Source organism: Ochotona curzoniae, unplaced genomic scaffold (genome assembly GCF_017591425.1).
Source record: "Ochotona curzoniae isolate NIBS_2020 unplaced genomic scaffold, NIBS_Ocur_1.0 contig_3819, whole genome shotgun sequence".
NCBI classification, from domain to species: Eukaryota; Metazoa; Chordata; class Mammalia; order Lagomorpha; family Ochotonidae; genus Ochotona; species Ochotona curzoniae.
The window spans coordinates 8,123,189-8,139,678 of record NW_024466004.1 but is presented as its reverse complement, the minus strand read 5'-3'; the positions used below and the strand labels follow the sequence as shown (position 1 = coordinate 8,139,678).

The window sequence follows — 16,490 nt, the reverse complement described above, 5'->3', positions numbered from 1 at the left end:
CTCTCTCACTCCCCTGACCTCACCTGCCGCCCCCCAGCTTGCCTCCCCCTCGCGACCCTCCGCGGCTCCTCAGCTTGCCATCCGCCGGCGCCAGGCCTTTCCTCCCTGCCCACCGCCCCCTGCTCTTCCCCGCCAGCCCGGGGTGGGGAGGTGGGGTGCCAGCCGAGCGCAACCTTGCCCTGGGCCGCCCGCTCCCTGGCGAGCGCGCGCATGCTCGTCCCCGCGCCCAGCCCTGGGATTCCCTGGGAACTGTCCCGGGCCGCCCTGCCCCCACCGCGGCTGCCCCGCTCCTGGCCGCTAGGGCCGCTTTTGGCATCTTGCTTTTGCTCCCCCCCCCCCCCAATCAGTTTCTTTCTGAACAAACACCGCAGCCTTGCTGTGCTGAAGCCGGGACTCCTCCCCAGTGAGCGACGACCCCGACCCCGGATGTACCCCCGCCTCCCCCCCAAGGCCGCCCAACAGCTGCTGCCACATTTCCTTTCCCAAACTCCTGGCCCAGCCTTGGTGTTCCCACCACTCCCTCTGGCTGGCTGCAGCGGGCCTGTTTCTGTTTCTCCTTGTGTGTCCCAGGTGCCAAGATGGTGGGGGAACTGCGCTACAGAGAATTCAGGGTCCCCCTGGGACCCGGTCTGCATGCCTACCCCGAGGAGATGATCCGCCAGCGGGTGGGCCACGACGGCCACCCCGAATTCCAGATCCGCTGGCTCATCCTGAGGCGTGGGGATGAGAGCGAAGGGGCCTCCGGCCAGGTGGACTGCAAGGCCGAGCACATCCTGCTGTGGATGTCCAGCGATGACATCTATGCCAACTGCCACAAGATGATGGACGAGGACGGCCAGGTCTTGGGGCCCTCGCAGGAGTCAGCGGGGGCCCTAGACAAGTCTGTGCTGGGCGAGATGGAGGTCGATGTGAAGGGCTTGATTCAGAGGGCTCTTCGGCAGCTGGAGGAGTGTGTGGGCACCACTCCTCCGGCACCGCTACTGCACACCGCTCACGTGCTCAGTGCCTATGCCAGCATCGAACCCCTCGCGGGGGTATTCAAAGACCCCAAGGTCTTGGACTTGCTAATGCACATGCTGAACAGTCCTGATTATCAGATCCGCTGGAGCGCAGGCCGGATGATACAAGCCTTGTCCTCCCATGATGCTGGTGAGGGGCTGTGGGAAAGGAGGATGAGTGGGAGAGAGGCAGGGACAGGCGGCTTGCACTCAGGACACTGAGTGGCAGAAGCCTGACCTCAGTAGAATGGAAAACGTTCGCTGCCCTTGTCTCAGAGTGGGGATGTGTGGGAGGGGAACCAAGGGCGTCCTCAGAAAGAGTCAAGGCTGAGTCCTCAGGAGTCTCATGGGAATTGGCCTGCTGTACAGAGGAAGAGCTGAGACTACCGCCAAGCGTGTGCACGTATTTGTACAGAGAAAGTCAACTGACTTTTGAAGTACATCATATTGGTGCCACTTCCTGGTGGTATGATGGTTGGATTGGGATTATAGAAGCCTCAGATGAGGTACCTGGGGCAGGTTAAGGCTGAGGGAGCAGTTACTGATGGAAGTTTGGGTTCCAGGGACCCGGACCCAGATTCTTCTGTCATTGAGTCAGCAAGAAGCCATTGAGAAACAGCTGGATTTTGACAGCCGCTGTGCTCTGCTAGCACTGTTTGCCCAGGCCACGCTGGCGGAACATCCCATGTCTTTTGAAGGCATTCAGCTGACACAGGTAGATCCCCTGAGGGCCAGCTGGGGGCTGTGGCCGGCAGCTTGGGCCTCTCTATGTAGCTGTCCACCTAGACCAGAGAGGCTGAGGCCAAGATGAGGCAGGTGTAGACCACAGGTTGTATTCTGCAGGTGCCGGGAAGACTGCTGTTCGCTTTGGTGAAGCATTATCTGCAAGCCACCTTCCTCCTGGACCAGCTGAACAGCAGCACTAGACAATCGGGAGCCCAGAATGAGGACTTGAGTAGGAACCGGAGTCGGCTGGAGCTGGAGTTCAGCATGGTCATGGGCACCCTGATCTCAGAGCTGGTGCGGGCCATGCGCTGGGATCAGGCTGGCAACAGGACAGGGACTTGGTCACACTCCCCCGATTCCATCTTCCAGCCTCAGGGGGCAGATGCTGATGATACACAGCTCCCAGCCGCCCAGGCTCAGCCCTTTGTCTACGGGTCAAAGAGATTTCGCCCTCGCTCTCAGTTCGCCAGTGGCAATACTTACGCCTTGTACGTGCGTGACACTCTGCAGCCTGGGATGCGGGTGCGGATGCTGGATAACTTTGAGGAGATCAGTGCCGGTGATGAGGGCGAGTTCCGACAGAGCAACAGCGGCATGCCACCTGCACAGGTGAGTGTGTGACACTCAGTGGTGGCATGCTGCTGGATTGAGACAATCCCTGGGGAGACCTAGCTGGGAACGGTTATCAGCAATGGTAGGAGAGAATGCAGGTTTGTGAGGAGACTGAAAGGCAAGGCAGCCCCAAATGTCTGGGCGAGAAAGATGGGATGCTTGAGGCCAGCAGGAAGCATCAGGACAAAAACCATCCAAGAAAGGGGGAAGGGAAAGTAGAACCCATGGAGAAGGAGCCTTTGCATACGTGTGTTCTCTGTATGCCAGCATTTTCTTTTACAGAAAATTTTTCTTACAGTTTTATTTATTTTTGTTGGGAAAAGCAGATATACAAAGAGGAGGAGAGAGAGGGCCAGAGCTGAGCCAATCTGAAGTCAGGAATTTCTTCCAGGTCTCCCATGCGGGTGCAGGGTCCCAAGGCTTTGGGCCGTCCTCAACTGCTTTCCCAGGCCACAGGCAGGGAGCTGGATGGGAAATGGAGCAACTGGGGTATAAACCAACACCCATATGGGATCCTGGCACTTGCAGGTGAACGATTAGCCTATTGAGCCATCATGCCAGCCCATTCTTCACAGATTTTTAAAAATATATATTTATTTTTATTGGAAAGACAGATATATAGAGAGAAGGAGAGACAGAAAGGAATCTTCATCCGCTGGTTCACTCCCCAAACAGCCGCAACAGCTGTAACTGAGCTGATCTGAAGCCAGGACCCAGGAGCTTCTTGGTCTCCCATGCAGGGGCAGGGTCCCAAGGGTTTAGGCCATCCTTTGCTTGCTTTCTCAGGGCACAGGTGAGGAGTTGGATGGGAAGTGGAGCAGCTGGTATTAGAACCGGCATCTGTATGGGAGCCTGGCTTGTGCAAGGCAGGATTTTAGCCACTAGACTACTGCACTTGGCTCCCTTCATAGATTCTTTTTCCAAGCCAGGACATAGGGTGAGTCTAAGGGCTTTAGTTTTTATTGGTCACAGTTACTCAGTCCTCTGTGAGCCCTCTCTTCCCCCTCCCCCCCTTTTACTTTCCCTCATCCCACAGGTGTTCTGGGAGTCAACAGGTCGCACCTACTGGGTGCACTGGCACATGTTGGAGATTCTGGGCTTCGAGGAAGACATCGAGGACATGGCCGTTGCTGATCAGTATCAGCAGACAGTGGGAGCCCTGGATCAAGGTGAGGCTGGGAGGAAGTCGGGGTTGGCTCTGAGCTGAGTGGAAGTGTCTGGTGAGGTGACACCCTTGTGTGTGCCCTCCCTCCCCCACCCTGGTCCCTGTCCACAGCCCTGCCCTCCCTGCGCTGGAAGCCCATGAGCGAGCTCTATGCCGCGCCTTACGTGCTGCCTGATGATGACGATTCCGAGGAGAGGGAGCACCTGACACAGGCTGAGTGGTGGGAGCTCCTTTTCTTCATCAGGCAGCTAGAGGAGTCGGACCACCAGGTCATCTTGCAGCTGCTCCAGGAGAACTTGGATGGGGAGGTAGAAGCCCTGTGAGGTCGGCAGACTGGGCAGTGGGGTTTGGAGCAAGAACGGGCTGCAGGGACCCCATGTTCCAAGGTGGGGAGGGATTGGTGAGCTTTGTGGGAGGAGCTAGCTGTCTACCGGCTGTCATACACTTCTCCCTGTTGAATGTGTGTACAGAGACACCCCTGCCTTTAGCAGGGACTCCAAAGCCCACACGTCAGCAAGGTTGCCTGCAACAAGAACTGTTCTCTTTCACAGCACATTCTGGATGATGAGATCCTCTCTGAGCTGGTCGTTCCCATAGAGTTGGCCCAGGAAATGATGCTGTCTATGCCACAGAAACTGGATGACAACAGCCTTAGGGACCTCGTCAACTGCCGCATCTACAGAAAATACGGGCCTGCGGCCCTGACCAGCCAGGCAGCCTACCAGGCCTCTCTAGAAACTGAGCAACAGGTCCTCCCACCTGAAGCCCAGCCCCAGGAATCGGAAGGTGCAGCCAAAGCAGAAGGTAGATGTAAACAGAAGTGCAGGTGTGGCATGTGAGAGCTGTCCACGCTCACAGCTAAACAACCCCTCCTGGACAGGATAGCGTCTTACAGCGTGAGCATTGTGGCACTGTAGGTGAAACTGCCGCCTGAGACACCTGCATCACATGAGGGGCAGTAAGGCCCAGGTGTTCAGTTTCTAGCCTGACTCACTGCTAGTGAAGCAGTAGATGATGGCTCAGGGACATGGGCTCCTACCATTCACATGGGAGACCTGGCTGGAATTTGAGGCTCCTGGCTTCTACCTGGCTCAGCCCTAGCTGCTTTGTCCATTTGTGACGTATAGCAGCAGATGGAAGCTCTCTCACTCCTTCCCTGTTTTAGTCACTGTATTTTTCAAATAAATTAGTAAATCTTTAGAAAGTGGCACTTCGGGAATGATCCGAATCCTGGAGATGGGCAGCAAATGGAAAAGTTGGCATACTCTTCTGGTCATAGCACGAAAGAGGCTAGAAAGTCAGTGACAGGAGGTGTTTGAGGTTTTGAAGAAGCCCTCTGGTGGGACCTGAGCATCAGGTTACTGCTTAGGGTGCCTGCATCCTGTGTGAAATCCCTGCCTCAAGTCCCAGGTACTCTGCTTCAGAGCCAGCTTCCTGCTGAGTACTCTAAATGCTGCAAGTGATGGCTCCGACACTTACCCACATGGGAGACATGGATGGAGTTCCAGGCTCCTGGCCACAGCCTAGCCCAGACATAACTGTTTCAGGCATCTGGGAAGTGAATCAGCAATGGAAGATTTCCTTGTGTCTGTCTGCCTTACAAATGAAATGAAAATATTTTAAAGGTTTAATAGTGCTCTTGTGTTTTGAAAAGATTGATTTATTTGAAAGGCAGAGTTAGAGGGAGACAGTTCTTCCATCTGCTGGTTCACTTCCCAAAACGCTGCAGCAGCCAAGGCTGGGCCAGCTCGAAGCTGTGGCCTTCACTGTATCTCCTGTGAGTATGGGGCAGAAGTAATTAGGCCATCTTTTACTGCTTTCCTGGTGTATTTGCAGGGAGCTGAGTCAAAGTGGAACAGCTAGGCACCAGTTGGCACCTGTGGGGGATGCTGATATCACAGGCAGTAGCTTTACTCACTACATCACAAAGTTAACACTGACTTTGGTAGGGAAAAAGTTTTGTGCTAGTACATCTAGGTACATGATCTGTTGACTTTAGGCAGAGAGCTGCTTAGCTGTCTGTAAGTATACAGAATATAAAATTTATCATGAAACTGCTATAGGTATTATAAGTACATTGAGATACTATGGGACTGGCATTGTGATGTAACAGGAAATCCTCCACTTGCAACACCTATTTCCCATATGGGTGCCTGTTCAATACTCTGCTGTTCCACTTCGATCCAGCTCCCTGGCACTTGGGCTCCTGCACCCATGTGGAAGACCCAGATGAAACTCCAGGCTACTGGCTTTGATCTGGCCCAGGCCTAACCATCACAGCCATCTGGGTAATGAACTAGTGAATAGAACATCCCTGTCTGTCTCTCTCTTCCCTTCTCTGTAACTCTGTCAAATAAATAAATTTTTTATTAGAAAAAAAAATTTAAGATTTATTATTATTTTTTTTATTGGAAAGGCAGATATACAGAGAGGGAGTTCTTCTGTCTGATGGTTCACTCCCCAAGTGACCACAACAGCTGGAGCTAAACCGATCCGAAGCCAGGAGCCCAGAGCCTCCTCCAGGTCTCCCACACGAGTGCAGGCTAACAAAGCCTTGGGCTGTCCTTGACTGCTTTCCCAGGATACAAGCGGGGAGCTAGATGGGCAGCAGGGCTGCCTGGATTGTAACTGGCACTCGTATGGGATCCTGAAGCATTCAAAGTGAAGACTTTAGTCACTATGCTATCGTGCCAGGCCCTAGGAAAAATTTTTAAACCTAACTTTTAGGGGAACAGATAAAACCATTTTGAGGAGAAATGAGAAAGAAAAGAGCTGTGACTGCCCTTTTGTAATCACTGTTAATGACAGCTCACCCTGTGGCTCCTGGATTTCCACAGCCCAAGAAGCACCGTGCTGGAGCCCTGGTTCCCCTCTGCAGCGTCTGGCAGAGGAATGCAGCCCCACTGGGAAAGTCCTCCTGGACCTGGAGCGGGCACTGGGCTCTGAGGGCAGTCGGGAGAGTGCTGTTGCACCCTGCCTGCTGCAGCTCCAGCGACACCCCCAGCCCTTCCTGGTGCTGATGCAGAGCCTTGGCACACCTGCCACCAACCGGGCACTGCACCTGTCTGCTTTGAGGTACAGGGATGGAGAGTGAAGGGTGGGGGTGGACAGAGGGGCATCTGTGAGGCTGACTGCCCAGCTTCATCCTCTCCTCCAACCCTCCAGAATCCTGACACAGCTGGTGGACTTCCCTGAGGCCCTGCTGCTGCCCTGGCACGAGGCCATGAGTGCCTGCATGGCCTGCCTGCAGTCCCCAAAAACTGACCGAGAGGTACCATCACCTTACCCTGGGAGCCTCTGGAGGAAGAGGGAGTGCCTTAGAAGCAGCAGCTGGGGAGGCTGTGGCACTGGGCTGTGATCTAGGGTAAAGGCCCTTATGCTCTCAATTTGCCATTTGGGTTTTAAACGGAGTTTTATTTTTTTGACTAGGTAACATACTCACATGGTTCACAAATCAAAATGATGTAACAAGGTATACACTTTCATACCTGCTGCCTCTCCTCCTAGTGCCCCCCCCACACACACACACATACAAACCCTCACTGCTAATTGCTTGCATTAACTTAGGTACCTTCCTCCCTATGTTTGCTTGTGCAAATGCAAAGAACCCCAAATGTAAAGTTTCACTAACTAGCCCCTTGCTAACAACTGGCTTGAAGTCCTCACTGACTGGCCTCTTGACCAGGCTGATGGGAGAAAAGGGCTGAAGGCAGCAGAGGGCACCAACATGTCCCAGAATCCCCAGCAAGAGCTAAAGAGAGGTCCTGCGTACAGGAGTAAGAGAATGGGGGTCATGGGGCAGTGGGTGTCTGCAGTCTCCACCTCAGACTAGATTTAACAAGGTATATTAAATCTACACTGGGGTGGACTCTGACAGTGTTCTCACACAAGCTTGGTCCTTTCCTAAGGTCCCTCCCAGCCACCTATGTCCCATGCCTTGGGCTTGCAGGTCCCCAAACCCAGTCTTGCAGTGGGGCTTTAGGGCAGCTGGACCTGTCCACAGGAGCCCAGGGCTACACTGCACCTCTTGCAGAAAGCATCAGTGGCCTGGATTCCTAGGGTGGTTGGGCAGCTCAGGGCTTTTTATGCTTATTTCATTTTTGTCTCTGGTTCTCTGATCCCTCCTGGGTCTCATCTGTTTACATCCTCAATCACTGTGGTCACTGCAATGTCCCCAGCACACAGTGCTGCACCATGGCTCTTGGCCACTGTGGGTGTCCTTGTGGCTAAGCCTCATGTTGCTGGACTCACTTCCCTGACCTGGATACATCCCTGCAGGTGCTCCAAGAGCTAATCCTCTTCCTACACCGCCTGACCTCGGCAAGCCGGGACTACGCCGTTGTGCTCAATCAGCTGGGAGCCCGCGATGCCATCTCCAAGGCCCTGGAGAAGCACCATGGGAAGCTGGAGCTGGCACAGGAGCTGCGAGACATAGTGTTTAAGTGCGAGAAGCATGCCCACCTGTACCGGAAGCTTACTACCAACATCCTGGGTGGCTGCATCCAGGTCAGGAGGGCAGCTAGACCTGCAGACCTTTGGGAGAATTTAGTGTGAGCAATGCTAGGGATGGGAGTGGGCAGCTCCCAGGAGTCTGGGAAGGGCCTTGCTCCCATTGTATGCCTGCCAGGTCTTCTCTGCCACACATAGAGGGAATCCCACCGCTACCCTGATCTTGCTTGCTCCTATGTGTTCATGCATCTCTCTGTGTCCCTTCTTCCTCACCAGCCCCTACCCAACCCTGTTGTCCCTGCAGATGGTGCTGGGCCAGATCGAAGACCACAGACGAACCCACAGGCCCATCAACATCCCCTTTTTTGATGTGTTCCTCAGACATCTCTGTCAAGGTTAGTGCCCCTTCCCATAGCCCCGACACCTGTCTTGTGTCCCCTCTGCTCCCTCTGAGCTGTGCCTTCCACCTGTCCCCTGCTCGCCCCCAGGCACCAGTGTGGAAGTAAAAGAGGACAAGTGCTGGGAGAAGGTGGAGGTGTCCTCCAACCCACAGCAGGCTGGCAAGCTGACGGACCGCAACCCCAAGACCTACTGGGAGTCCAGCAGCAGCTCTGGCTCCCACTTCATCACCTTGCACATGCGCCAGGGCATCCTTATTAGGTACCACACCCACTTACTGAGCACTGTGTCCGCTGAGCAGCACAACTAGGCTTGCTTGGGCTGTTGCTGCGTTTGTCTGGGGAGGGCCTCTTCTCACTGTCCACATTGGGCCAGACAGTGCCCTGGGCTTGGGTGTGCCAGATGTGGCTCCTCTCCCACTCGCAGGCAGCTGATCCTGCTGGTGGCCAGTGAAGACTCGAGTTACATGCCTGCCCGGGTGGTCGTGTGTGGGGGTGACAACGCCAGCTCTCTCACCACAGAGCTCAACTCGGTAGAGACCTCTGCTCCCCTGGCCCACCCCCTATAGGATCTGCTTTTTGGTGTGGACTCCAAACTCCTTCCTGTCTCGTGCCTTACACAAGGCACAGTGAGTTGTTGCTCTCTGTGCTTATGTGACAGCTTCGGCCCTGAGCAAGGAACCCACCCATCCTGGGCTGTAGAACGGGACGGGGGATGGGCCAAGGGCTTGGGCATTGCATGGGCAAACCTGGGAGCACTGGGTGCTCCTACTCAGGTATGGCAGTTACAGCCCTGTCTCTACCCTGCAGGTGAACGTGTTGCCCTGTGCCAGCCGTGTGGTCCTGCTGGAGAACTTGACCCACCCTTGGCCTGTCATCCAGATCCGCATCAAGCGCTGCCATCAGGTGAGGCCTAGGACACAGGGTGTGGCCTCGGTATAAGGCTCTTGGCCCTGTCACCTGTGGCCCATCTTGAGCCAGGAGGGGCACTGCCAGAGTATTGGACAATCCCATACACAGGGGTGAGGCTTGAGGGCATTAGCTCATTGCGAGCATTCCATAGATGGTAGTTGAAACCAGGTGTGTGCATGTGTATGCACACACAAACATAGGTACATGTTGCAGGGTGGCATGGACACACGCATCCGGGGAGTGGAGGTCCTTGGCCCCAAAACTACAGGCTGGCCAGTGTTCCGGGAGCAGCTGTGTCGTCACACACGCCTCTTCTACATGATCCGGGCACAGTCCTGGAGCCAGGACATAGCAGAGAACCGCAGGAGCCTGCTGCACCTGAGTTCTCGGTGTGTAAGCATATGTGCATCTATGCGCATACATGCATGTGTGTGTACATGTGTGCCTCTGGAAGCCTGAGTCCTGCACATGATTGGTGTGCAGGGCCCAATACGAATCACAGGATGGGGCTATTAAGTGCTTGTAGAGGGGCTGGAGTGTCAGGAGGAGAGGAAAGGATGAAGGGAAGAGATTTCTCTGTTGAGCTGGGGATGGGGATACTGGACAGCTCACGGCAACCCCGAAGAACTGAGTGGGGCTCTGAGGCAGGTCCTGGGATCAGCTCTCAACCTCAGGCTGGGTAGACACCAACTAGGGAATATGCTCAGGCCCCTCACATCTGCATTCTCCATCCTCACTCCCAGGCTCAATGGGGCTTTGCGCCAGGAGCAGAATTTTGCTGATTACTTCCTTCCTGACGATGAGGCCGCCCAAGCACTGGGCAAGACCTGCTGGGAGGCCCTGGTCAGCCCCCTGGTGCAAAACATCACCTCCCCCGGTAACCATCCCCCCTGCTGGTCCCCTTTGCATCGCCTGGTCCCACAAACCCACACCTAGCTGTACCCTAGAACCACTGGGTTATATGCTCTTTGCTCTTTGGGTGCAGCCAGGGTCTCACTGCCTGTCCCTTTCTCTGTGTCACTCTATCCTATTGCTCATTGTCTACTCTGTCCAATCCAAGCTCTCTCGCAGCCCTGGGGACACATTGTGCCTTGCCTTACTTTGCTCTTCCTGCAGATGAGGAGGGTGTCAGCCCCCTGGGCTGGCTGCTGGACCAGTACCTGGAGTGTCGGGAGGCTTCTCACAATCCGCAGAGCCGCGCAGCAGCCTTCTGCTCCAGGGTGCGCCGCCTCACACACCTGCTGGTACACGTGGAGCCCTGCCAGGCGCCGCCGCCTCCAGTCATCGCCACTCCTCGGCCCAGTAAGTCCTGAGGGTTCTGACTGCGATCCTCACTGGGAGCATTAGATTCCTGGGCTCCCACTAGCATGCCACAGGGTCCGGGCCCTCCCCTTGTGCCCAACCTGTTCATCCTGCATGGTGGCAGAATGTCAGGGAGGGGACTCAGGAACCAAATGGCTACCCCTAGTTGAGTTGTCCATTTTCTTCGGCTCCCCAGAGGGCCGGAATCGAAGCCACGACTGGAGCTCTCTGGCCACGCGGGGTCTCCCCAGCAGTATCATGAGAAACCTGACACGCTGTTGGCAAGCCGTGGTGGAGGAGCAGGTGAGCAGGAGTGGGGTCAGGCATCATGGGGCACTGCAGTGGGTGATGCTGCGTCTTCACCTTCTTGCTCCTCCTTTCCTCTCTTGCAGGTCCACAGCTTTCTGGTCTCACACTGGCGAGATGAGAACTTTGTCCCGCGCTATTGCGAGCACTTTTACAATCTACGGAAGTCAAGCACTGAGCTGTTTGGGCCCCGAGCGGCCTTCCTGCTTGCACTGCAGAACGGCTGTGCTGCTGCCCTGCTGAGGCTCCCTTTCCTTGCAGCTGCCCACGTGAGTCTCCCCGCTGCAGCATGCCTCTTCCCTCCCAGAGAGCACCTACTGCATGCTTGTTTGGTGTCATTGTAGATGACCACAACATTAAAAAATACATGCTAAATAGACGGGAATGTGCTACCAAGTGTATCTTGATTAAGTGTTCTGTTCTTATGCCTGATTGTTCATGTACCTTACCCTGCTCTTTATATATCTATTTGAAAGACAGGGAGAGATCTGGCATCTGCTACTTCATACCACGTGCTAGCAGCAACTGAGGCAGGACCAGGCCAGAGGCAGGAATTTGCAACTCAATCCAGGTTCCCAGTGTGGGTGTAGAGATCCAAGCATATGGCCATCATTTGCTGCTTTCCCAAGTGCATTGTCAGGGAGCTGGATTGGAAGTAGAAGAACTAGAATTTGAACCTGGCATTCCTATATGGGATGCTGGTTTCTCAATAGATGGCTTAATGTGCTGTGCCACATCCCCATTGTGTCCATAAATGTGATAAGTATTCTAACTGCCTCTGCCCTGTGGTAAGAGCTAAGAGGGAAGCGTGACCAACTGCATGAGTCCTTCCAGGGATAGTGTTCCAGGGAAGGCACACAGTGCCGCAAGTGGTACCTGCCACACTGGTGCCCCTGGTAAGCAGGGCATGGTACAGTGGAAGATCAGGGCTGCTGAGTGCCTCCAGCTCCGTGGGCATCATGAGTACCTTACTGCAGGTAGCCACCATGCACATAACCTCATTTTGTAAAGATGTTCTTATTTTACTTGAAACTCAGACTTAGAGAGCTCTTCTATCCACTGGTTCATTCCCCAAATGGCTGTAATGGCTAGAGCTGAGCTGATTGAAAACGGAACCAGGAACTTCTTTCAGGTCTCCCATATGGATGCTGGCTCCCCAGCAATTGGCATCACAGGAGGAAGATTAACTTGCTATACCACTAAACTGACCCTAACCTCCTCATTTTAAAGTACTACTATTGGGCCTGTTGCGCTAGCCTAGTGGCTGAAGTCCTCACCTTTCACGTACCAGGATTCCATATGGGCACTGGTTCTAATCCTGGCAGCCCCACTTTCCATAAGCTTCCTGCTTGTGGCCTGAGAAAGCAGTCAAGGATGGCCCAAAACCTTGGGACCCGGCACCCACATGGGAGACCCAGAGGTGGCCCCAGGCTCCTGGCTTCAGATCAGTTCAGCTCTGGCCATTGGGGTCACTTGGGGAGTGAATCAAAGGATGGAAGATCTTGCTCTGTCTTTCCTCTCTATATAACTGACTTTCCAATACAAATAAAATAAATCTTAAATAAAATACTGCTATTAGGAGCCGCTATTGTGCCCACCTACAAAGCCAGAATCCCATATGAGCATAGGTTAGTTCAAGTCCTGGCTGCTCCACTTTCAGTCTAGCTCCCTGCTAATGAATCCAGGAAAGCAGATGATGGCCTAAGTGCTTGGGCCAGGCTCCTGGATTATTTATTTATTTATTTTAATAAGTTCTATGACAGTGTCAAGCAAGGAAGAGGGCTGCCAGCTATGGGCATGTAGGCTCCCAGCTGTTCATGTCGCTGTTTGCTGGTTCAGGGTCTGTTTGTGCACTTTTGATGCCCAGGTGAGCGAGCAGTTTGCCCGGCACATTGACCAGCGTATTCAGGGCAGCCGCATTGGTGGGGCGCGGGGGATGGAGATGCTGGCACAGCTGCAGCGCTGCCTGGAGACGGTCCTCCTCTTCTCGGGCCTGGAGATGGCAACCACCTTCGAGCATTATTACCAGTGAGAGAGGGAGATGGGGTGTGGTGTGGGGGGTTGATGACAGGACCCCAGGCCAGTCCAAGGAGCCCAGGAGTCAAGTGCAGGTGGGCCATCACCACCACCCATCCCACTGAGGCTTGGCCCTGGCTACATGTGTGTGCTGCAGGCACTACATGGCGGACCGTCTCTTGAGTATGGGCTCCAGCTGGCTGGAGGGGGCCGTGCTGGAGCAGATTGGCCTGTGTTTTCCCAACCGCCTGCCCCAGCAGATGCTAAGGAGCCTGAGCACCTCTGAGGAGCTGCAGCGCCAGTTCCACGTGTACCAGCTCCAGCGGCTTGATCAGGAGCTGCTGAAGCTGGACGACGCAGAGAAAAGGATACAGGTGGGTGCCAGTGTGGGCAGGTGATGGAGGCGGCAGCAGACTCGAGGAGGCCCATGACGGGATCCTGTGTCCCTGCAGGTAGGCCAAGAGGCCGGCAGCCAGGAGCCTGAGAGCCAGAGGAAGACTGTCAGGTCGGCTGCAGCTATGAGGTTTTTGGAGGAAGAGGAGGATAACAAGGACTTTTACTATGAAGGAGTGATGCCGGAAGTGTCTGTGCTTGTCCTGTCCCCCCGCTGTTGGCCTGTCTCCTCTATATCCCACATCATGGACCCCAGGATCTGCATACCTTCCTTTCTACGGGGCACTCTGAACCGATACTCCAACTTTTACAGCAGGAGTGAGTAGCCAGGGAGAGGCCCAGGGCTGAGACTTGAACTTGCACTTGGGAGCCTTGGTGTGGAGAGATGTGCTTGGAGGACAAGAGTTCCTTAGGCAGTGAAGGGAGGGCTGTTCTTGGGCCCCTGGCACCCATGTTGGAGACCTGAATGCAGTAGTTCCTGGCTCCTGGGTTTAGCCTGACCCAGCCCCAGGAGCTGTTGCAGTCATTTTGGGAGTAACCAGGTGAATGGAAGATCTGTCCCTCTTTCTGCCTTTCAAATGCGTTAAAATAAACTTTCCTTAAAAATACCTTCCCCCACCACTCCAAAGACTGGGCTTGAGAGCCTGCAGGTGTCAGGCCTGGCCCAGGTAGCTTCTGCATAGCAGAGGCTGACCAAGGAGGCAGGCCCGTGTCCCACAGAGGTCAGCAGTGGCAGTGCTTGACCAGGGCACACCCTCTCTTCAGCCCAGCTCTTTGAAATCCGCCCCGTTCCTGGCTTCTTTCTAGCTCAGCGCCACCCTGTCGTAGATGGAGGTCTGCAGAGGCAAATTCAGTGGACGTGGCTGGGCCGAGCTGAGCTGCAGTTTGGGGACAATCTCCTACATGTGTCCACCATACAGATGTGGCTGCTGCTGTACTTCAATGATCTGAAGGTGGCCAAACCCCTCTCCTAACCCTGCCCATCCTGCCAGTCCTCCCCTGCCCATTGTACAGGGAGCACTGAGTGTCCCCCTCCTCCTTTCCCCAGACTGTCTGTGTGGACAGCCTGGTGGCACTTTCGGGGCTCTCTGTGGAACTGCTGAACCAGGCCATCAGGCCACTGACCTCGTCCCGAGGCCCCTTGGACTTTCATGAGCAGGAGAACATTCCAGGAGGTATGCGCTAGGGGTCGTGAGAGCCTCTGCTGTGAGCCCAGGCCAGCCCCACCCCGTGGCGACCCTGGTGAGTGACGAGTGTGTATTTCAGGGGTGCTCAAGGTTCGAGATGAGGAGCCAACACCTAGGAGGAGTAGCGTGTGGCTCATCCCGCCCCAGACCTACATGAAAGCTGAAGGTGAAGGGGGCCGCAACCTGGAGAAGAGACGGAACCTGTTGAACTGCCTCATAGTCCGCATCCTCAAAGCCCATGGGGACGAGGGACTGCACATTGACCAGCTAGTCTGCTTGGTACGCTGTCCAGGGCTGTCAGGGAGGAGGCGGGGCAGGGCCCTGGCCCTGAAGACTTCCTCTCTGACAGTTGTGGGAGTGGCCGTAGAGGGTATTGAACACAGCCCTGCTGACCTGCTAACCTGCTCTTCCTGTGTTCTGCCTGCCAGGTGTTGGAGGCCTGGCGCAAAGGCCCATGTCCACCCCGCAGCCTGCTCTACAGCCTTGGCAAGAACTCCACCTGCAGCAGCACCGACGTCCTCTCATGCATTCTGCACCTGCTGGGCAAGGGCACGCTGAGGCGCCAAGATGATCGGCCCCAGATCCTAATCTACGCGGTCCCTGTGACTGTGATGGAGCCCCACCTGGAATCCCTGAGCCCAGGCTCCTTGGGCCCAAATCCCCCCCTCACCTTCCATACTCTGCAGATTCGCTCTCGGGGGGTGCCCTATGCCTCCTCCACTGGCACCCACAGCTTTTCCACTTTCCGATAGCTATGGGAGAGTCTGGAAGTGGGGCTTTCTACAGAATAAAACACAAGCATTTGATTGCATGGTGTGTGTGTGTGTGTGTGGTGGCAGCTCCTAGGGGGCTGGGTTCCAGCAGTGATGCCACCACCTGACAACACAGGGTTCTTGGTCAGGTAAGGGTGAAGGTCTGCCCTTCCCCCACTCACTGTGCACAGGGGATTGCATGAACTGAGGTGGGGTTGGGCCCCTTCTCATGCTGATGCTCATTGAATTAGCATGCTGCAATCCCAAGCCCATTCCCCCCTCTTCCTTTTCTGTCTCACCTGTTGCACAGAGCTGCCACCTAGTTCCCTTGGCAAGCCAGGTCTGCCCTTGCTGCTACAACTGGCTCCTCTGTCCCACTTGTACCCAGGTGGGTATGTGAGGGGACCCAGGGCTGCAACAGCCCTACAGCCTGTCCAGGCCACTGGGGAGGAAGAAAAAAACCCATGGTTATTTGCAGCCAAGGCGAGAGCTATAGGAATGGGAGTTGGGTAAAGTGGTACACTCAGGATGAGGCAAGAAGATGGGGAGCTGCAGAGGACATGGGCCATGTGCTCGCTCTGCACTATTTTAGACTTCAAAAAGCTCAGAGGCAGCAGAAGGAGGCACAGGTTTGTTAGAGCACAAAACTGAAACCCAAGCCTACATTTTACATAACACACATTGCCCTCCAAGCCTTCTGCAGATCTGTTAGTCTATACAGTTACCACTTCACCAGGACCCAGCACAGTAGCCTAGTGGCTAAAGTCTTTGTATTATGTGTACTGGAATCCCATATGGATGCTGGTTGGTGTCCTAGTGGTCCTATGTCATATCCAGCTCCCTGCTTGTGGCCTGGGAAAGCAGTCGAGGATGGCCCAAAGCCTTGGGACCCTGCACCAATGCAGAACTCTGGATTCCTGGCTTTGGATCAGTGAAGCTCCGGCCATTGTGGCCATCTGGGAAGTGAATCAGTGGACAGATCTTCCTCTCTGTCTCTCCTTCTCTTTAAATCAGACTTTCCAATAAAAATAAATCTTGTACCAGGGCCCAGCAGCGTGGCCTAGTGGCAAAAGCCCTCACCTTGCAGGTGGTGGGATCACAAATGAATACCGGTTCTAATCTCGGCAGCTCCACTTCCCATCCAGCTCCCTGCTTGTGGCCTGGGAAAGCAGTGGAGGATAGCCCAAAGCCTTGGGACCCTGCACCCGTGTGGGATGCCCGGAAGAAGTTCCTGGCTCCTGGCTTCAGATCGGCACAGCACCAGCCATTGCGGT

General features: G+C 55.0%; 1 protein-coding gene across 3 annotated transcripts; it reads left to right on the top strand.

Annotated features, from left to right (window-relative positions):
* The first annotated feature begins 481 nt into the window (after positions 1-481).
* CUL7 (cullin 7) lies at positions 482-15,272 on the top strand. Of its 3 annotated transcripts, none has more exons than XM_040983414.1 (25): positions 482-1,149; positions 1,562-1,713; positions 1,842-2,333; positions 3,373-3,505; positions 3,613-3,809; positions 4,053-4,287; positions 6,339-6,576; positions 6,667-6,772; positions 7,780-8,007; positions 8,255-8,345; positions 8,439-8,610; positions 8,776-8,881; positions 9,159-9,254; positions 9,474-9,649; positions 10,004-10,137; positions 10,377-10,562; positions 10,759-10,865; positions 10,955-11,137; positions 12,736-12,896; positions 13,042-13,268; positions 13,341-13,595; positions 14,085-14,230; positions 14,326-14,452; positions 14,544-14,743; positions 14,893-15,272. In XM_040983414.1, the coding sequence occupies exons 1-25, from the start codon at positions 579-581 to the stop codon at positions 15,214-15,216; spliced, it is 5,043 nt and encodes a 1,680-aa protein (XP_040839348.1). In that variant the 5' UTR covers positions 482-578; the 3' UTR covers positions 15,217-15,272. The 3 variants fall into 3 exon arrangements, with proteins under 3 accessions (XP_040839348.1, XP_040839346.1, XP_040839347.1); XM_040983412.1 differs by having other exon boundaries at positions 4,053-4,305; positions 13,042-13,270; positions 13,349-13,595; XM_040983413.1 differs by having other exon boundaries at positions 4,053-4,305; positions 13,042-13,270; positions 13,349-13,595; positions 14,532-14,743.
* Positions 15,273-16,490: the final 1,218 nt, after the last annotated feature.

Coding starts and splice junctions, on each gene's coding strand:
- CUL7 (XM_040983413.1), top strand. CDS start 579: ATGGTGGGGGAACTGCGCTACAGAGAATTCAGGGTCCCCCTGGGACCC. Junction 9,650..10,003: donor CTGCTGCACCTGAGTTCTCG/GTGTGTAAGCAT, acceptor CCTCACTCCCAG/GCTCAATGGGGCTTTGCGCC. Junction 10,563..10,758: donor CATCGCCACTCCTCGGCCCA/GTAAGTCCTGAG, acceptor TCGGCTCCCCAG/AGGGCCGGAATCGAAGCCAC.